Below are 22,801 nucleotides of genomic sequence, written 5' to 3'. Positions count from 1 at the left end.
TTACGGCAAGGACTCTTGTTCATAAAGAGAGTTATGCGAAGTCTCAATCCAATGGCGAAGCTCGATCTGCGGACATGGTCGCTGTCAGAACTTTTCCCGGTAAACTGAGAGAAATTATAATTGCGACGAAGCTGGTTTATTTTGGAAGATGTTACCCACCTACAGCATAGGATGCGTTGCATGGACTTCACACGGCTTTATAATTTATTGAAGGGGTGACTAGTAGTGCTATTGACGGACTTAAATCGTTGCAATTAAAGGGACTAATTGACTCATGTAAACAAATGCAGGGTCAAAAACAACGTCAATCCAGTATCACTATTTTTTTTCAATCAAAGTGAGTAGCGACCTAATCATGTTTTAATTTTATTCGAATACTGCCTATCACATGTGATGATACAACATATAATTTGTAAATATGTTTCTAACCTTTCAATTAACTCGTGTATTTAATAATTGTGATCGTGATGTTGTTTTTTTTCAATAAAGTAAACACACTATAAACAAACCCATGGGTTTATATGTGCTTTTTATATGTTTTCAATGCATGCCATTTCCCTTTCACGAGGCCCCTCGGTAAGTCGCGACCCTTGATAAGTGGCGGTTTTGCTTGGATCCCGACACCCGCGACTTAGCAAGGGACCACTGTATTACCTTTATAATACAATCATGCAGCTTGAACATCTGATCTTACGGTGAAGTATTTTATGGTCTGAATACTAGTGTGTGCGAATCGTGGGAAATATATACCACAAGTTAAATTTCCAATTATTTTAATTCACGTCCGAATATTGGTCATCGTTTTGAATCGATCGGATTCACCATAAACTTTAGAAGGAAAGGAACAGACAACTGTTTTGTGATTCTCAAGATCTCATTCTAAGCACTGTAGATTCACGAAGATACGCTTCTTTTCCGGATTACTGGTGAATTTTTATATTTCTTTCAATTTGCACATATTCATATTAGATAGGTATTTCGAAATGATAATGCATGAATGATCTTAGAGCACAGCTTCAAAACCCAAGGCATATGCATTGTATTGTCCGTGGTTCACCGACGTACATATTAAAAGTATGGAGATATTTCTCCCGTATGGATCAGTGTTTCACATACGATGTCACTGCGTTCAAAAGTTTTCCTCGTCTGCACATTTTATTAAATAACAAGTGATTGATTCCACGTAATAATTTACAGACTTAACAGTCCCGCGGTCTGGGTGTGGCTGCGTTTGCATTCGCCGGGGTTCATTTTTTTCTCTCAAGGAGTGTGTTCTACAAAATGTATCTGTATTTAATTACCGCATTTGATACACCTGGTAGACTTTAATGTTATCACTGTAGTGGCCGACAAACCACGGCCATAATTCACAGTATCAGTTCATGTACATGGCTGCACAAATACAATATGTACAAGTCTTGACGATTGAAGCCATCGCTAATCAACCACATGTATTACATTGTGCACTTACAATACACAATGGCTTAGAACGTAAATTAAACCTCGCGGCTCTGTGTGGTCATCATGCGTGATGTTGTACTCCATTGATTGGGGTCGTCGTCACCTGATCAGTGTTCAGAATTCACGATCAAACCAAAATTACAGTGGTCCAATTCGTGCAATCAGTCAGTAAGTCAGTCGCTCGCGTGGGTATACACGGCTCATGGGCACTATGCCATTGTTTCATTATTTCTATGATAGAGGGACTGAGAAAATAAATGTATCTGGTTACAACAAGTCATTTCAAATGATTTTTGGCAACAACACCAACAAACAGTTTTCGAAGTAAACATCGTGATGCACATTATGTTGAAAATATGTTTTGGAAGGGGGTCTGTAGAACTTGAATTTTGCCACTTTTATCTTTTGAGCCATGCTGTGTTCTACCACGTTATTAAACAAGAACAAGAAAAAATGTGCATCATAGAGTGTGTGCAGGAATTCTTTCTTATAAAACCGTCCGTCCATACACTCACCGAAAACAAATAAATACTTTGAAGGAGTGATGTAAGTTGAAACCTGGAAACAACTTGCTTGGGGCATTCAGAGGCATTTTCCGTACCACTGATTATCGACAAGTCTCGCGTTTCTAATGTTGTTTTTGTTGTTATTGTAATTGCTTCTGTTGTTGCTGCCGTTGCTATAACAACGCATAAACTTAGAGATCACACGCATGCGCTTACGACATAAATGTGCGAGGGTGCGGACGAATAGAATAAGTACGTGGAAGAATTGTACGCATGCGCATTGAAATAATAGTACTTACCAGTACATTTTGTAATTCAAATGTCGTAAAGCTGTGTATACAAACATACATTCATTACAAATATGCAAAGCAATATTCCAAAATCGTCATATTATACAAATATCCATTTACTGTCATCGCGAAAACAATCCGCTAGGCAATCTTGTAATTTACATCGTTGTTTTGCAAACAACATTGCTATACATTGAATAGTATTGATTATCAATTAATCAAGCTAATTGTTGCAACACTGTTTTCTTATCCCAGTAAACATGCCCAAATCGCTCCGAGTAGTTCACTCGAGAAATGCAGGAACACTACACATATTAGACATTTAAATGAAAGCATGAAATCATTTGCCGGAAACTTGTAATTGATAAAAGTAATACATCCGCATAGACCGTCTAACATCGGGGAAATTGTCATTTCTCGCTTTTCCCTGAGTTATTCGCATCTTGTCTTTTAATATTCGGTCAGAAAGTAGTAATCACGAGTGTGCGTTAGGACACGCATATTTAGTCTGTATACAAACGTAAACATCAGTGGAATAGCTCATTCAGTGTGGGGGTTACTGATTCAGCTTGTACGCGTGGATTGGTGTACATTCCTGGATAATAAAGGTGTACATAAAGGGGGTAACATCCACGTGATCAGCAATTTTGCAAAATAAAATGACTTCAACAAGCTGGTTCAATTTCAGGTTAAAATGCTTATTTTGCCGGGTGTGTTTTGAATTCGAGCAGTTGGCTCTCCCTGAAATGATAATGGAATGTACCAGGGTGTCGTGAATTGTGGTACCTCTTAGACTATGGACATAATACATTGTTGCATTTTTTTTGTTTAAGCTTGATTAATTGATAAGCAATACTGCTAGATGTATATTAATGTTGCAAAACAATGATGTGAATTGCAACATTGCCTAGTGGATTATTCTCGCGATGCCAGTAAAAAGTTAAAGTTTACAAACGTAATTGTATACACAGAGCATCAGAATTGTGACATTGTATTTTTGAATAGTGCTACTCCTAGTAATACATAAATTTCAAGCCGTAATCACTTACCAGTGTCTGTAGATATTCAAATAAAGTCGTTTTTGTTTGACAGTGTCGCTTTCTGTTGAGGGCAATGGACCAAAAGTTGACAAGATTTCACCGGTATCTGGTAGCGTCAGGGGCGCAACAGAAATCACAATAGAAGGGTCAGGTAAGGTCAATTGAAATATTGCTACGTTGCCCATTATAAATCAAACGAGGGGATTGTTGTCATTTAAAGTCGACCAATTCGTCTTCGCTTGAGGCTGAATACGTGGTAAATGATAACCAAAACGAATAGCTTGTAGCATATTTGTATATTTTACAACTTTTTCAGATTTTAACGAAAAGTATTTTTCTCTCGACCTTTTTTTCGGAGGTGTGCACATTTGTAAAATCTAAATTTAGATATTATCCCCAAGATATCATGATTCAGAGTTGACTTTGAATACGCTAACCAGTAAGAACATTACGATCTATGCCATAATTTGCACGTTTTCATAGTGTTTTATTTTGAGACGTTGAGAGATTTTCCCACCATTATAATTCTGTCTCTATAACGAAACCACTCTACATATATCAATAATGTTATTGAAATTTTTACTTTGTTTTGCCCAAAATGTTCATGATGTCTAGTTTTTACGGCCCTTCAGTGAAAATGTGTCTTTAGAACATCTTCCACGATCAGAAATGGCCGGAGCTGACAGCACGGTTATTAAAAAGTCCGTGCTGACAGTGACTGCATTGGTGGCGTCTTTTGAAGACAAATCGACCTCGGTATTCGCAACTTAAATTATTTTTTTTAATGAAAACAACTGATTTTAATAAAAGAATTCAGAAATATATTAAGAACATGTATTCCAAATACACCCCAATAATAATTTTCATAATTACCGATTACACGATAATTTGCTATATTATACATTTTTTTGTCTTGAAAGTATCATGATGTGACTGAAAGAAGCTGAATAAAATATGTAGTGTGTCCAACAACTCATGTATGAACAATAACTTTAATAATTATAATTTACCTGGTAAAAATCAATGTATTATTCTCCGTGAAACCGAAAGAATTTATCACAGTGTTAAACTGAAAACTTTAGCTTAGTGTAAACATGTGGCTACAACTACGAAAATGGTATATTACGTACAAATCGCAAATAAGTGATACACTTTATCTAGAATCAAATGTAAGGAATTTATTTTCCAATAAATAGTCGAAAATAAACCAAGATTACATATTCATTACATATGTTGTATGAAAAATGTTTCTAATTTCGCTTGGTCGTTATTTACAACGGTTGTTATTAAATTAATCTCGCAAACATTTTGTTCACTCTAATTGAATGTGTCTGTTTTCAACTATCCAGGATTCAGCCCGAATCCTTTCAATTTTGGTCCTGGAAATGAGCACCTTGGCAACATGGTATTCTTAGCATCAATGACGTCATCGATCCAATGTGATGTAAATATGTATTATTCAACCGATAATCGTATTGTTTGTGACACAAGGTATTATTATTTGTTTGTATGTTAATAACCTGATGTGAGTATCCTCGGGGCGGAGCTACGTCACGGACGTTCTACGTTGCTAAGACGAGCACCACTGTACCACGTATTTCTATGGGCTTTGTGCGCGCTGCTGTGGAACGCCTGTGGAGCCGGTGAAAACTCGAGAAAACAACACAAACTCAACTTTGAAGTAACCCTGAACAACCAAATTCATATATGTTACACACGTAGGGCTAATCTTGTTACACTGTTCAGGGGACTCTCATCAACCATCGCAAAGTACCGTTTTCTGCGAGTTTTTGGTCTTTGTTTTCACCGCGAGGGTTGCCAGGCGGTAGAAAATGCCCGGATGTCCGTCCCCGAGGATATCCACACTTGAGTGTCTTCAGAATCACGTGATCAAATAGTTGAACAGTCAGATAGTTTGAATTATTGCTCAGAACAGAGATTCGCTGACTTATTGATTATTGGTGAAAGTTGATCCCAAAATTATCGACCGTTAAATAATTCACACTTGGTGAGAAACGGGGTTTATTTAGTTGTGCATGTGTATCGACGTCGTTCACAGGAGGACACTCCGTGAAGATAGGCGTCTGGGTATATTCACTCACTCCTTGGCAGTCAGGGAAATACGGTTTTGAAGTTTGTCGATTATATCAGAATACATCTTTCGACGATACTATCAATGATGACGTCGGAATTTAAAATAATTTATCGAGCATTGTTTTACTGAATGTAGTAACATTTCCTGCATTATGCAAAGTTATAATTATTCTATGCTGTGTGTTTCTTTGTCGTGATACAGGAGAGCATCCCCAGGAAGCTATACAATCCGTGTGGCAGTCGACGGAAAATTCATTGAAGATATTGGGGGACAATATTGTGACGATATGGAATATTGCACTTTCACGGTAGGTTAGGCCTCGCAAAAAATGCTTCAAATTGTTGTTTTCAAATATTTGGCGGAGGAGCGATTTTTTTTATATAATATCCAACGGGACTCACGGTTTTACCAATTCGTCAACAGAGGGCGCTGTTTTACATAAGAGTAAAAATCATGGTATACATGCGTGTAGTTGATATCTTGAATGTATTTTTTTTACAGTATTCCTTAGACAGGTCGCCGAAAATTCTTTCAGTAACACCATCGAACATCGTGCCAGGTACTAAGTAAAATTGTTTTTATAACTTCTATATTGTTGTAGAATGTCTGCCTTCTTGTGATGGCAAGTTCGATCACATATATTTACTGAGGGGAAATAGACCAATATTTCAGATATTTGAACGAAAGTATTATTAGTCATTATTCATCAAAACGTGGCAAAAAGAGATTTTTTGTTTTTGAATTTGCACGTGACTTGTACATAACCAAATTAATTTTGATTGGTTTAATCTTAAGGTACTATTTTGGATGTCAGAGGTCAAATCTTTACTGATAACTATGTTTTAACTAACGAAGAGAATCAGAATGTTCCTGCGTTTTTAAGGTAGAAAAGTTATTCATTTTTTTTATCTATTGCGGCTGGCGCCAGTTATAAAATGCACATGCTAATTAAGGTCCTTTATCATAAATCAGAGTATAATACAGCAGATATAATACGGACAAGTTTCTCATTAGAAAGATGCGCCAGGGCACAGTCCCTTTGTGAGGGGACTGTGGCCAGGTAAAAAAAAATCTGGTAAAATTAATTTTCAAAACTGAAACAAAACTGAAGGGCACAAATTCTGCAGGTTTCGACAATTCGTCTACTGAGTAGCTGTACAGTGACGAAATGAGTGGAAAAAATAGCTCCGCAAGCTGACCAGAAACATATTAGTGCGTAATTCATTTGCACTACGGAAGTTCTCCAGATACCCACAATTCAATGCATTGCAAAGAACAAGATGGCGGAAACTTTAAAGTTGTGTGCAGGTTCTCTGGGATTTACACTATTTTCATTGCTTTATTCACTGTATTCATGAACCATATCTGCCAGGCTAGTGGTGGATGGCTAGTTATAAGTTAACATGTAAGTCCGTATGGGTTTGAGGTTCGACGTTGTAATTAAATCCGGAAGCCGCTGAGGATCGTTCGCTCACTCGGACCATGGACCTCCATGCTCGGACCTGACGATAATTTCTGATCCAAATATTCGAGATCTGCAGAAAAAAATTTATTGAAACATATTCGTGGCGTTGGTGTGGACGAAGAGTGCGGACTTTGGTCCACGTCGCCCTTTTGAATATTACGCTGGTAAATCATTAAATAACAATGTTTCAATCCCTTGAAACTTAAAGGGTGATGGTCGTCGCGCAGCGCGTATTCGAAGTAAACAAACAATGTATTTTACATGCGTTGTGTACGCCGCCATGAGTCACCACCACCACGATCACCACACTTTAGTTGTCATGCAGGGCGTATCAGAAATTTAGGCACAGATCTAGAAGCAGTACCTACACACGAATTGGTGACGTCATAAAATACATGACCTTCAATCGGGGTCGTTTCCTCGGTATATACGAGTTTGTATATACAAATTACAATAAAGATACTTAAGACATTACACATAAGGTAAAACAAATCACGTGACAATATAATGATAATAACGGTAATAAATCCTAGCTTAACAGTTGAAGAGAACGCTCATATAGTCAGTCGGGTGACGCCGAGGGTCACGAACTGTGTTGCAAAATGGCCGTGTGGTTGAAACTGGGTCATGGCGTGACGGGTGAGGAAGACATCATTAAACACTCAAAATCACAATAAAACGGGGAAGTGGTTGCATATTACGGCGTAGCTAACATGGGAAATAAAAAAACGCCCAATACAAACGACATGGGTTCGAATCACACTAGATACACACTCACCAGAACCGAAGCAATCAGAAACCAGCAATCGTTTTGGCTTTTCCGTTCAACTCATCGGAACACTAGAGTAGTTAGAAAAATGAACACCACTTAACGACCAACGTCGTGGCGTGGTACACAAGCGTGCCATCAAAATAAAACAAAATTAGCTTGAAAAGACAGTGGGTTCGAGTCCCGGTCAGAGCTAACGTAAAAACGTAAATCAAATAAACTGAAATCTCTCAAACCGTAAACAAGTAAACAAAGAACGTCGCAAAAAATAATAAACCTCACAAAACTGCACCATACAAAACTGAATGAATAAATAATAAAATAACTAACGTCTTAAACTGGACGACGCGCAATTTGTTCAACAGTTTCCAGATTGTGACAAGAGATAAACAAGACCCAAGTCAAGGTAAGTTTTGTTAAAGTGTCGATGGCGTTCCCTATATTACGAAAACAATTCAGGCAACAGACGAATATCTTCTGTGGTGTTGTTGAATTTATACCGTGTCTGCGGAATTGTTGATTGAGGGTTCGAAGCCAGCAGTTAACGTTTTGTTAGAAAGTTTCACAATTAAATCAAATATCCAATGATACCAGTATATTTATTTCATTATTTTAACAACTTGCAATGGTGGAAGTTGGTCAAACACGAGTTCTTACACCTAAATAAGTATCAAATATTTGTCGACACATTTATTCTCTCAACCTTGTAGAGGTGGAAATTAATTAAACAACAGGTATTTACTCACAAATATAATGGTCAATATTTGTCCGCACATTTATTCTCTCAATTTAACAACTTGTAATTGTGGGAATTAATCAAACGAGAGCTGTCTACACCAAAATAAGTCTAAAATATTTGTCCGCACACTTATTCTCTCAATTTAACAACTTGTAATGGTGTAAAATAATTAAACGAGAGCTGTCTACACCAAAATAAGTCTAAAATATTTGTCCATACATTTATTCTCTCAATTTAACAACTTGGAATGGTGTAAAATAATTAAACGAGAGCTGTCTACACCAAAATAAGTCTAAAATATTTGTCCATACATTTATTCTCTCAATTTAACAACTTGGAATGGTGTAAAATAATTAAACAAGAGCTGTCTACACCAAAATAAGTCTAAAATATTTGTCCGCACATTTATTCTCTCAATTTAACAACATGTAATTGTGGGAATTAATCAAACGAGAGATGTCTACACAAAAATAAGTCTAAAATATTTGTCGACACATTTATTCTCTCAACCTTGTAGAGGTGGAAATTAATTAAACAACAGGTATTTACTCACAAATATAATGGTCAATATTTGTCCATACATTCATTCTGTCAATTTAAGAACTTGTAATTGTTTGAATTAATCAAATGAGAGTTGTCTACACCAAAATAAGTTTCAAATACTTGTCCATACATTTATTCTCTCAATTTAACAACTTGTAATGGTGTAAAATTATTAAATGAGAGTTGTCTACACCAAAATCAGTCTAAAATATTTGTCCACACATTTATTCTCTCAATTTAACAATTTGTAATTTGTGGAAGTAAATTAAATGCGACTTTTCTACACCAAAATAAGTCTAAAATATTTGTCCACACATTTAGTCTCTCAATTTAACAACTTGTAATTGTGGGAATTAATCAAACGCGAGTTGTTTACACCAAAATAAGTCTCAAATATTAGTCCATACATTTATTCTCTCAATTTAACAACTTGTAATGGTGTAAAATAATTAAACGAGAGTTGTCTACACCAAAATAAGTCTAAAATATTTGTCCGCACACTTATTCTCTCAATTTAACAACTTGTAATGGTGTAAAATAATTAAACGAGAGCTGTCTACACCAAAATAAGTCTAAAATATTTGTCCATACATTTATTCTCTCAATTTAACAACTTGTAATGGTGTAAAATAATTAAACGAGAGCTGTCTACACCAAAATAAGTCTAAAATATTTGTCCGCACATTTATTCTTTCAATTTAACAACCTGTAATTGTGGGAATTAATCAAACGTGAGTTGTTTACATCAAACTAAGTATTAAATATTTGTTGAGACATTTATTCTCTCAATTTAACAACTTGTAATGGTGTAAAATAATTAAACGAGAGTTGTCTACACCAAAATTAATCTCAAATATTTGTCCACACATTTATTGTCACAATTTAACCACTTGTTAATAGTGGAAATTACTTAAACGCGACTTGTTTAATCAGTTGACATCAATGCAACTTACCCGCAGACAGTGCACAACAGAGTATCATTGTTGAGCAATTATAAACAGGAACGTGTCTTGGCATTAGGGTAAGGGTCGGGTCAGGTATGGGCAACGGAATTATTAACAGGAACGTGTCTTGGCATTAGGGTTAGGGTCGGGTCAGGTATGGGCAACGCAAATGGCAAACACCCAATTGGCAAGATGTACACTAACGGGTTATGGCATGCATATAGTTTACACAAGTAAAAACACAAAATTGGCAATTTTTTGGACAATTGTAACTCAATAATAGAAATATGTTGTATTTCTATATATATACACACTATATAGTCTTATCAAATGCAAACACATCCAGGCAATCCATTGTGGTCTTGTGGGTCAGTTCTCTACATAGTAACCAGGAGGACCTGGGTTCAATTCCCTTGCCTGCCCATCTTTTTTTCGCAAACACCATTTGGCAATAAAGCTAAATATGACAACAAATTATTTAATTTGCATGACTACCCACATAGCTCAGTTGATTTGTACTATGTCAGCAATGTGAGCGATCGCTGGTTCGAATCCAGTATGTTTAGTTAGATTTTTGAATGCTAGTGAAGACAGTGTCCTATGAATAGGACTTAAATCCCAACTCCTGTGTGAAGACACTCGTGGTACAGTGGACAAGACAGTGCGCTGGGAACTCAAAGATCGCAAGTTCGAATCACGGATTGGACACTCCTACAAAAGACATGAAAGACGTTAAAATCAAAAAACAGCGGATTCAAAAACTCAAGTCAGGAAAACAGAACACAAGAATACTACCTCACATGGAAGCCAGTCGAAGTCGTCAAAGAACGAACACAGTCGAAGAACGAACACAGTTGACAGCTGTAGGTCACGTGCATCAACAGACACGAGGAGCATGGCTGCTCTCCAAATGGGTCCCTTCTTTTGTATTGACCCCCTAAGGATTGCTAATCCCCCTTTCTAACTCTTCCCCCAAAAATAATATATCGCCCCTTTTAAAATGTAATGACCCACAAATTAATGAATATTCATGAGCACAGAAACTGCTACGTCATGAATAAATTAGCATAATTTAAAAAAAATTTGCATAAAGTGTAGGTACTCCTTCTGGAGCTCTGCCGAAATTTATATGAACAAACCATGTATTTTAGTTTACACGCTTTGTTTACGTCGCTATGAGTCCGTTACAGAACAGAACGTGACGTGGCGCGACACGATGCGAGGACTACCGTTTTTTAACCAAACAGATCTATTACCACTATTCGCCCAGCTGTCAAATCAACCAATGGAATCACATATTATGAAATTGAGTATATATAGCCAATCACATCTCTCCTATTGTTGTAATGGCTTTGATAGTTTTCAAGTAGCAAACATTCAACTCTGAAAAACAACAAACACTGAGTAGCTTCTTAACATCTAAACCGGGTCCCAGTTCGAATCCCAGTAGGATTATTTTTGCCTATCTTTTTTTCTCCATTTTTCAGTGCCCTTTGTATTTCTACTATTCGGTCTTAATTATAAAATTGTTTAAAATACAAATGTTAATTTTTTCAAACATAATGTACATGTGACATGGCCATGCACCAATAAAATAATGCAAGATTACGAGTGACGTCATTGTACCATGAAATCAAAATCCGCACTTAGGATGTTTGCTACTGCTCACACGCATTCAAGAGCTTGGGATGGCGGTACACCAGTCGCTGTCTCCGGTTGGTGAAACTTCTCTGTTTTTAAATCAAGAGTTTGATAATTTTATCAGCCGCAAGGCGAATAGTGGAAATAGATCTGTTATTCGCACAGCCGGAGGGCGAATAGTGGAAATAGATTGGTTATTTGCACAGCTGTGGGGCAAATAGTGGAAATAGATCAGTTATTCGCACAGCCGCAGGGCGAATGGTGAAAATTGATCTGTTATTCGCACAGCCGCAGAACGAATGGTGGAAATAGATCTGTTATTCGCACAGCCGCAGGGCAAATGGTGGATATAGATCTGTTATTCGCACAGCCGCAGGGCGAATAGTGGAAATAGATCTGTTATTCGCACAGCCGCAAGGCAAATGGTGGAAATAGATTGATTATTCGCACAGTTGCAGGGCAAATAGTCACTGCCTTAACAAAAACCCTTTGAAATTTATGGACCCCTAACCTACAGGGAATAGAATATTGAGGCATACGTCTCTTGGTGCATTATGTTCTATAACGGGAGCGTCTACTAGGTGCATGTCCACAGCAGCCCTATCACAGGTTTTCATGAAAATGCCTTCATATAATTATGAGCTGAAATCCAAGGTGCATTCTTTTGAAACAGTATGACATCTTTCAAACATGAACAAAATCAAATGTATTTAAATATAAAATCCCAGAAAGCCAGACAACATGATTTTTCATGGTCAGCATGTGCGCTGTGCAGAAAAAAAACACAGTCAATAACTTTTTCCACAGACTTTGGACAGTTGTATCATTTATGCAAGGGCATGCATGTATGGTATTTGGATTTTTAGTCTTCAAGTGACTGTTATTGGCCAGTGTTCCTCTGCCTTGGTAGGTGATGTTGAGAGCTTTTTGTATATTTATATTTGAATTAAACTCTTTGATTTGCAGAGTATATAATACAGGCCAAGAATGCAGCTTGTTATACACAGATGAAAATGGGAAAGAACAACTGTGAGTGAAACTTTGTATTAATTAGATGACTGCATGTTCACTAGATGACTCCATATTCACTGGATAACTTCACAAGATACTGGTACCTCACTTTGTATTCACTAGATAAATTCACTATTTGCTTTCTTTCACTAGATGTTTTCGTAATCACTAGATAGCTTCACTTTGTATTCATTAGATGACTATTAGATGAATTCATTTCATTGGATGACTTTATATTTATTAAATATGCTTTCATAAATCACTGGATGACTTCATTTCACAAGATGACTTCATATTCACTAGATAGCTTCACATTGTATTCATTAGATGATTATATTAGATGAATTCACTTCATTGGATGACTTTATATTTATTAAAGGGGCACCTTCCAGTTAAGCCTAATCTCACAACAAATTTACTTTCTGGATTAAAATAACAATGGATAACAAAATATAGATTAACATTGTAAATAACATTAACAATAGAGTCCCATGATTCTTTGGTGCAATCCAAAGGACTGAGCGGTTCCCCTTTAAATATGCTTTCATAAATCACTAGATGACTTCATTTCACAAGATTACTTCATATTCACTAGATGGCTTTACTTTGTATTCATTAGATGACTATATTAGATGAATTTACTTCATTGGATGACTTTATATTTATTAAATATGCTTTCATAAATCACAAGATGACTTCATTTCACGAGATGACTTCATTTCACGAGATGACTTCATATTCACTAGATGGCTTTACTTTAATTGTATTCATTAGATGACTATATTAGATGAATTCACTTCATTGGATGACTTTATATTTATTAAATAGGTTTTCATAAATCACTAGATGACTTCATTTCACGAGATGACTTCATATTCACTAGATGGCTTTACTTTGTATTCATTAGATGACTATATTAGATGAATTCACTTCATTGGATGACTTTATATTTATTAAATATGCTTTCATAAATCACTAGATGACTTCATTTCACGAGATAACTTAATATTCACTAGATGGCTTTACTTTGTATTCATTAGGTGACTATATTAGATGAATTCACTTCATTGGATGACTTTATATTTATTAAATATGCTTTCATAAATCACTAGATTACTTCATTTCACGAGATAACTTAATATTCACTAGATGGCTTTACTTTGTATTCATTAGGTGACTATATTAGATGAATTCACTTCATTGGATGACTTTATATTTATTAAATATGCTTTCATAAATCACTAGATGACTTCATTTCACGAGATAACTTAATATTCACTAGATGGCTTTACTTTGTATTCATTAGGTGACTATATTAGATGAATTCATTTCATTTGATGACTTTATATTTATTAAATATGCTTTCATAAATCACTAGATGACTTCATTTCACGAGATGACTTAATATTCACTAGATGGCTTTACTTTGTATTCATTAGGTGACTATTTTAGATGAATTCACTTCATTGGATGACTTTATATTTATTAAATATGCTTTCATAAATCACTAGATTACTTCATTTCACAAGATGACTTCATATTCACTAGATGGCTTTACCTCAGTTCACTTTTGGAACAAGACAACTAATGTATTTGCTATATTAGAAGCGCATCTCCAATAGAAGAGCATGTAAACCAACAGTTGCATTTATTGTATACTGACTCATTAAAAATATGACTTCAATTTACCATCGACACACCTCTGTCATTTACACATGTGCATGTGCTACTAGTGGAGCAAATCCAGTAATTATCCTCAAAAGTAGATCAGCTAAATATGACAAGGATTTTTCTGAAACTCTATTTTCAAATTCTGTTGATTTTTTAGATATCTCCCTGTTGATAAAATGTCACTAGTCTCTAATAAGAAATATTGCCCTGGTAATTTAGCAGTGATCGTCTTTGATTTTGACCAGATTAGTACAGTGGCCCATTTTTTGTGTAATGAATGCTAAAAATCACATGAAGTTGCCCCAACATTTTGTGACTTTCCCCGACTAACAAAAACTATATTGCAGAGAGCTGATAGATAACATTGCATCCTAATTTATGTTAACTTTTGGGTTTTATATTTTATTGTTCTTTAGATATGGTATCACACTTGATAGTTATTATAGCACTTGGGGTAATTTCCAGTGTCGTCCAGGAGGTACATTTATTGGTAGGTACCAAATTATAAAGTGACTACATTTATGTTGTTTTTAATTATAATATATAATAAGCAAACTGCACTGAAAATTGACCCTTTTGATGATTGAGACTAAAATCGTGAATCAGGCTGGTGTTGGTACATTTCTTGAAATTTTATTTTGGTGAAAAAAGTGTCAGTGAATTTTGTGAAATTTTGTCTTCATGAATGCTATAAAATTGTGAAAATTTCTAAAAGTGAAAATCGGTTTACAGTATCAATGCGATCATATAGCATAACACCATTATCAAAGTATGTATCCCCACCCATTCTTTTGAATAATTGAGAACTCAAAATTCATCATTTTTCATATGTGTAGATGCTCTAATAGAAACTGCATCTCCTCTGTTGTAATGCACTATTTCAATACAAGCTGTGGTTTCTAATACAGATTTTACAGTAATATTCAAAATAACAATCCTACTGCTGGGTTTACCACAACTACATTAGTTTGTGAATATGGACTTGTTAAACATAGAAAATAAATTTTTACATTCCAGGCTCACAGAATGTATCTCTGATTGTTTCTGGTTATGGACGTTCCTTGGCTTTAACCCAGTTGTTGAAAGTCAGTGCACAAAATAAGCTGTACATGTTTCAGACTCATGCAGGTGAGTACATCTACAACTTTATCGCTGCAAACAACCTAATTCAAATTGTTCTTGATTTTACTAGAAACAGTTTTATATTTCTAAATACTAGTGAAAACTATTTTTTAGTTCTACTTAATAACATATTATGATGAGCCATTGTTTTTGTTTTTTTATTCCATGATTACATTCCAATAAAATTTTATAGAAATCATCAATGTTGATCCAAGCGCTGGCAGTACTGAAGGTGGGACTCATTTGACAATTACAGGAAAACACTTTGATACTGATTCTACAGTTTTAGTAGGAGGTAGGTGAAGTCATACTGTTAAATAGACATCTGATTGGGTGGTACATTATACCTGTATAGCTTTTCTATGAAAGGCCCCTTCTCCCCTGGGAATATATAAAGAAGTTGATAAATGATGAGCATGTCAACTGCCATGAGTAAGTTTGATGAATCTGACCATTGGATACATTCCTGTTCTTAGGTGTTCCTTGTATCATTGATGACATCACCACAACCAGCATCACATGTGTGACTGGAGCTCAGCCTGCAGCACAGTCACCATATCCTGGAAATAGAGGACTACTCCGGGAGGTGTGGACTGGCACCACTGTCAACATGTATGATATACAATATTTAGTTGTTTTGAATTGATTAGCAAAACACTGCTTTCATTCTAGGACTGAGCCAGACATCTTATATTAACACCTTGAATTGATTTGTTTTATCTTTCCACCACCAGTATTAGTGAGATTGCAACCCTGAATGACTCGTCATCTGGATATTTTGATGAGATTGTTGTTGATGGATCCAGTGAGTCTGGTTCTGATGCCGGTGACAATTATGTCTCCAGATTGAGTGGATATTTTGTGGCTCCTTATGACAGTGACTTTACATTCTTCATCGTAGCTGATAATGAGGCTCAACTCTACTTCAGTGAGACTGAGAATAGGAGTGATAAGGTATATACTATTAGTGTCTTGTAGACTTATTTGTTCAATTAGAAGTACCATAAATACTCCTTCGAACATTTCAATCTTTCATGGAGTCTAATACTAGTATTAGTTTTTCTTAGTGACTGATGCCTATTCAAGAGTACAATGTTTATTGTAACTAGCGTGAATGGGTAAACTTCCTTTTCGACAATGAGCTGTTATCACCAAAAAAAGTCCGTCAATGCTCAGTTTATCATTCAACAACTACTAACTTTTTTTCGGACTGTAATTTTTCAACAGCTTGTGACATCTATTTTATAACCAAATTAAGGCCTTTCATTTTTTAGGGTACTATTACCAATTTAAAGAAAAATTATTGTCAGTTACAAGAATCGTACTTCCTTCAGTCGTCGTGCTAAGTACTTTTGTGTAAACAATGTATTTTATTTCTTGTTTGTATCACTTAATTGACAAACCAACTGCTGTTCTGTTCCTCATTTGTATTTTTTTTTACAGCAACTGATTGCTTCCTGTTCTTCACCTACATCAAATTGGTTTAGATATGATGAACAGAAATCTGAATTATTCTCTCTCACTGGTGGCACTAAGTATTATATTGAAGCATTGCATAGGGAATACTCTGGTGTAGACTCTGTAAAGATAGGGGTCTTGGTTGATGATACTCCATTTGTACATAGCCAGGTTGAATCTGCTGTGAATGAATTTCAGAGAATACAAATATCGTCTGTGACAAAACAAGAGATTCAGGTGAGTGTAGGAATATAGTACAAAAACACTGTAAGTTGATCTTCGACCATTTTCACTATCATAGCTACTTTTGTAACCTCCCTCTCTGGCTAAAATCTGTTTATCTCATCATCAAATATTATTTTTATTTTTTCCATTCCAGAGTGTCACACTCTTCACTGAAGATGTGTTTCAATTTGTGTATGATGGGATTGAGTCGGATCTTCTGTCACTATCATCTGAGGTTGCTGAGGTAAGTAACACTGGTCATCAGATTTCTTGTGGTATATGTTATGGCTCCCAATAACAATTTTTAGCTGAATTTCCAGTGACATGTCACAACTCCCAGTAACTATTATAGTCATCTGATTTCCTGACATGTCATAACTTCCAGTAACAATGGTCAGCAACTATCCTGTGGCATGTCACAACTCCCAGTAACTATTATAGTCGTCTGATTTCCTGTGACATGTCATAACTCCCAGTAACAGTGGTCAGCAGATTTCCTGTGACATGTCACAACTCCCAGTAACTATTATAGTCGTCTGATTTCCTGACATGTCATAACTCCCAGTAACAATGGTCAGCAACTATCCTGTGGCATGTCACAACTCCCAATACCAATTAGTCATCTGATTTCCTGTGACATGTCATAACTCCTACCGTTAAAGTCCTAATATAAACCGCATACGTAATAGTAACCGCACCCCCAATTCCGGCTTCGGGGTTAAAGAGTTCTTAACAAAAATTGAAAACTTGAAAAGTACCTATTACTAACCGCACCCCCAATTCAACAAGACCGTGACTGACTTCATTGTTTCAACCAGCTGTTCCAAAACGGCATTGTTCCTAATCCTATTCTTTGTTTCGACAACATGCCTAAAAATATTCACACCTATTTATTGTTCAGCGGTGATAAGATGTCAGACAGGCAATGAAACTGCTTTTGTTCTGGCGACCTCTGTCAATACTCTTTCTGAATACGTCTGTGTTTCGTAAGTTTTAGACAATGAGCTTTTATCACCGTAAAAGTGTTAAACTGAGCATTGAAGAATAATTTATCTTTCGAAAACAAATAATTTCTTGATTTAAAAAAAAAATCATGCCGTTTTCCCATGGAAATCAAAGGCAAAAGATCGCACTACATTATCGGTAAATCTCTTCCGTGTTGCGTTCACCATGAGGTCGCTGAACTGTCATTAACATATTTAAATGAGCTATGTAATTTAGACACGTGGGCACCATCCAGCATTTTGATTGGTTAATTAGCGACTTGACCTATCCAGTCAATACCGGTAATACGTCAGGTGAGCATTCAAGAGCATGGCGGATATCGTATCAGCTGTTTACATGTGACTGAAATCATTCGCTTACGGGGAAACTAAGTTGAATTTTACTTGCATTTTATAACAATTCAACGAATTTATTTTTCGTGCGTTATTGTAATCACTACTAAATAATAATCACCAATATCAACACTTCGAAAACAAGTAAGTTATTCACTTGTGACCAGCAGCATGGCCGGATCGAGCTACCGTTATGTGATCATTTGCTACTAAGCAGTGCATTCGTGTTTTTATTTGAAACTTCTGTTAGAATATACTTTTTGTTGCCAGGAAAATTAAAAAAAATAAATGCATATTACATTAAAAATACTGAGTATTTTTTGTATCATGTAGAATTTTTTTTTGATTGACTGTAATTTTTCAACATTTCGTAACGCCTATTTTAGAACCAAAATAAGGCCTTTCACTCTTCCCCGACGCCTATTCAAGAGATTGTACGGTGTATTGTTTGTTTTGTGCATGTGTTGTGGACAAAAAATGACCACGCCCATTTAGTGATTGCAATATGTACGTAATAGAAACCGCACCCCGAACTTGAGCTTTTGATCCCAATTTTTAAATTGATACATTGTAATATAAACCGCGGTTTATAATAGGACTTTAACGGTAGTAACAATAGTCATCTGATTTCCTATGACATGTCATAACTCCCAGTAACTATTAGTCATCTGATTTCCTGTGACATATGTCACAACTCCCAGTAACAATTAGTCATCTGATTTCCTTTGACATATGTCATAACTCTCAGTAACAATTAGTTGTCTGATTTCCTGTGATATGTCACAACTCCCAGTAACAATTAGTCGTCTGATTTCCTGTGACATGTCATAACTCCCAGTAACACTGGTCAGCAAGACGTGTCATAACTCCCAGTAACAGTGGTCAGCAGATTTCCTGTGACATGTCATAACTCCCAGTAACTGTGGTCAGCAGATTTCCTGTGACATGTCATAACTCCCAGTAACACTGGTCAGCAAGACGTGTCATAACTCCCAGTAACAGTGGTCAGCAGATTTCCTGTGACATGTCATAACTCCCAGTAACTGTGGTCAGCAGATTTTTTGCGATTTGTCATATCTCCCAGTAACAGTGGTCAGCAGATTTTTTGCGATAATTTCTTCCCAGTAGCAATAGTCAGCAGAACCTTGCAGCATAGACACGAAACTTGATGATGATGACAATAGCTTATCCAATGAGTTCAATTTTTTTTCTAGATGCAAAGTGCCCTACTCAAAATGTTCAGTGTACAGTGTTTAGAAACCCAGACAGCCCCAACTTGGTTCCTAGATGATTTTGAAAATGATATTGGTTTATATGAAACTGGTGAGAGAGTTCAAGATGAAGAGCCATTTTGTGGACAGACCTCTTTGAAGAATCCAACCAATATTTATGTAGCTCCTGGTGAATATGGGTTTCCTGTTTCAGTGTATAACACTGTAAGTCATTAGTGCTTTACTTGGATTGTGTTGATTTTAATACTAATAATTGAATAGATTAAACAATGAGAGAAAGCAATGTGTGGTACACAAGTCAGGCAAGATCATCCCATCCTTGTGACAATGAAATAGAACCACTTATTGAATCTACAGTCAAACCTCATTAGTACAAACTTGGTTATAATGAAAAACTGGTTACAACGAACGAACAACAAAGGTTCCGTTTGAAATGCTTTCCTATGCAATGGGCATTATTTGTAACAACAATGCTTACTGCAAAAACCTGGTTACAGCGACTTGTTTTTCACCTGAGCACAATGGGTTGTTTATATTTATATTGAACAAATGCCAGAGTGGCTTCAATAATTACGATCATAGCATGTGGCCAAGATTCCTTGTGATGCATAATAAACAATGCACACAAGACTGTTTGCGTACAATCAACCTGTCCAGTCAATGCTTGTCTGACTATAAAATCACACAAAATTATGGGTGTGATTTATTTTGAATGAACACAATGATGCAAAGTGTTGAAATATGACATCCATGTGGTTGAGAATGGCTGACGTAAACAGCAAGACAGACAGGAAACCACCAAGTCACATTAACTCAAATCACAGAAAAGTATGAGTAGACAGACAGTGTGAAAATTGGAGGTTTGGAGAAGGATAAATAAATAAGGATGTACTCACTCTCAGTTTTGACTTCACCATGTTAATAAACACTCTTATTAAACGCCGTGCCGTGTCACTTGACTGCAAGGTCAAAATGATTCAAACTATTGATTCCGGTCTTCGTCATGGTGATTTTTGCCCAAAGTTTGATGTCAAGCCGAGTATGCTTTCGAGAATTTAAAAAAAAAAAATGTGAGATAAAAGAGATGTTCGAACACAGCAAGCTAGCTATGAGTTGTAAACGATTTTGTTTCTCGGCTGTCGATAATGTGGTGGAAGCGCTACTAAAATGGTTCACCACCGCACGGTCGCAAAATATTCCTATCGGAGGACCAATATTACAATCAAAAACTGAAGATCTTGCAGAAAAACTGGGTCCTTCTGAATTTAAAGCTAGCAATGGCTGGTTGGAACGTTTTAAAGGTCTCCATGTAATCACATTTAAATCTGTGTGTGGCAAGGCTGCATCCATTATTCAGACTACCGTAGATGAGTGGGTGACATCTTCACACCCTAACTTGCTTGAAGCGTACCACCCTAAAGATGTGTTCAACGCGGACTAGACTATTTGTTTTTTCGACTCATGCCAGACACTAGCCTTTAAAAATGAGAGCTGTTCTGGCGGTTAAAAGAGCAAGGAGCAAATAACAGAGATGCGCTAACATGGATGGTTCAGAAAAGTTGAAACTGCTTGTCCTTGGTAAATCAAAGAAATGTAGGTGTTCTAAAAATGTGAACTTGGATACCTTTCCTGTCGACTATGCAGCAAGACAGAAAATTCATTCTTGAAAAACGGAAAGTGTTGATGTTTGTCAACAACTTTCCTGTCCATCCTGTTGTCAGCAATCTGACATCAATCAAATTTGTGTTTTGCCGCCAAACATAACATCGAAATTGCAGCCGATGGATATGGGTGTTATAAGAAATTTCAAGTCATTACAGAAGACAGATAGTCGAGAGAATGCTTTTATCTTTTGAAGCCGGTGAAAATCTGCCACTTATCAACATTAAAGATGCCATCGACATGATACACTCGTCTTGGGTCAAAGTCGAGTCAACCTCCACATATATAGCAAATGTACATATTTTATGTATTTCATGAAGAATAATAAACATACAATGGTAATAAAACTGTATTCTCGTGTGAAAGTATGCGTCTCGTGTGTATTTGGTTTGTGTTGACTTCGTTTTGAAATCGGGGGGGTGGGGTGGGGGGGGGAGAGCTTAGAGCGCCCCTCAGAGGCTGATTGGTTATAACGGACTACAGTTATAACGAACTGTTTACATTGGTCCAATGCTTTTCGTTATAATGAGGTATGACTGTAGTCCTAAGTGAAAATACCTGTAACTTTATCTGTGGTGTTTGTATTGTACATATCAAAATCAAGCAGCTTATGAAAACTTTGCTTAGTTATTATCAAAGATTGTCATCAACAAAACGTGTTGCATTATCATTAACTGTGCACATCTCTATTAAAACTGATGATTTTTTTTTCCCCAGTTTTGCTTTGCTTACAGAGGGGCTATATATCCACAGTTTGAAGTGAATGTGGCATGGACTGATATTTATTTGCAGCGCACAAAACGTGACAGATGGTATAATTTTGGTGATGATTTTGTTGTGTCTTCTAATGCAGAGTAAGTTTCATTTCACAATCCATGTTTAGATGCTATGGATGATGTGGTAAGTGGTGGTGGCAGTTGTGAAAAGGATGTTGGCGTAATAGTGGTGCCATATTTGTGATGAGGGTCAATTGTGGGGTGGGGTGTTCAGTTAGGCCAACCAGTAGGCGGCCGACCGAAAAATATGAAATATCGGGTCGCGTTTTTTTGTGTTTATTATCGAGCGTGCGTTTGATTGATTCCTATATACCTCGGCTATTTACGATACCCTTAGTTTTCACGATCCGATCCAATTTTTCAATTTTCCGACTTGAGGGCAATATAAGTTTTTTTTTGGCCTTATAGTTGTAAGCTGGTCATGTGATACGTATGGTGGTGAACTGAAACAACATTCTCAGTCACGATAACAAATATTGAATTGTTATATTTGTTGCTGAAACTTAAACATCAGTGTTAATCAGGTTTCTGCATGTATGTATGGATGTCAAAATCAACACAAGTGGTCAGTGCGAGTAACACTAGCACAAAATGGTACAACATCTAGTGCTGAAGTAGCACCTGTTCTAGTGGCAAAATGTACACAATGTGAGGGGGGAAAAAGAAAAGCAAAAACAAAAAAGTTTGAATTAAAAACTACACTACACTTTTTTTAATTTTATTTATTGTAATTCAGCATTTATCAGGCAATATTTATTGTAATACAGCACTTACCAGTCAATAATTACAGTGCTACAATACTACAACATTACGT

At 36.2% G+C, this 22,801-nt stretch overlaps 1 protein-coding gene across 1 annotated transcript in view; it reads left to right on the top strand.

The window, feature by feature from the left end:
* LOC100373890 (fibrocystin-L-like) overlaps positions 1 to 22,801 on the top strand; it is a 44,718-nt gene that overhangs the window by 3,436 nt on the left and 18,481 nt on the right. The window contains exons 3-16 of the mRNA XM_085504666.1: positions 3,350 to 3,448; positions 4,647 to 4,788; positions 5,594 to 5,699; positions 5,894 to 5,958; positions 12,460 to 12,522; positions 14,592 to 14,665; positions 15,193 to 15,303; positions 15,491 to 15,592; positions 15,774 to 15,909; positions 16,032 to 16,251; positions 16,741 to 16,992; positions 17,135 to 17,224; positions 19,532 to 19,753; positions 21,929 to 22,065. Coding sequence (XP_085360792.1) covers positions 3,350 to 3,448; positions 4,647 to 4,788; positions 5,594 to 5,699; positions 5,894 to 5,958; positions 12,460 to 12,522; positions 14,592 to 14,665; positions 15,193 to 15,303; positions 15,491 to 15,592; positions 15,774 to 15,909; positions 16,032 to 16,251; positions 16,741 to 16,992; positions 17,135 to 17,224; positions 19,532 to 19,753; positions 21,929 to 22,065 — 1,819 coding nt within the window. The remainder of the gene's footprint in view (positions 1 to 3,349; positions 3,449 to 4,646; positions 4,789 to 5,593; positions 5,700 to 5,893; positions 5,959 to 12,459; positions 12,523 to 14,591; positions 14,666 to 15,192; positions 15,304 to 15,490; positions 15,593 to 15,773; positions 15,910 to 16,031; positions 16,252 to 16,740; positions 16,993 to 17,134; positions 17,225 to 19,531; positions 19,754 to 21,928; positions 22,066 to 22,801) is intronic.

Source organism: Saccoglossus kowalevskii, chromosome 10 (genome assembly GCF_978046115.1).
Source record: "Saccoglossus kowalevskii chromosome 10, keSacKowa6.1, whole genome shotgun sequence".
Taxonomy (NCBI): domain Eukaryota; kingdom Metazoa; phylum Hemichordata; class Enteropneusta; family Harrimaniidae; genus Saccoglossus; species Saccoglossus kowalevskii.
Note: the sequence above shows the minus strand (reverse complement) of the source record. Positions and strands in the feature narration are given on the sequence as shown.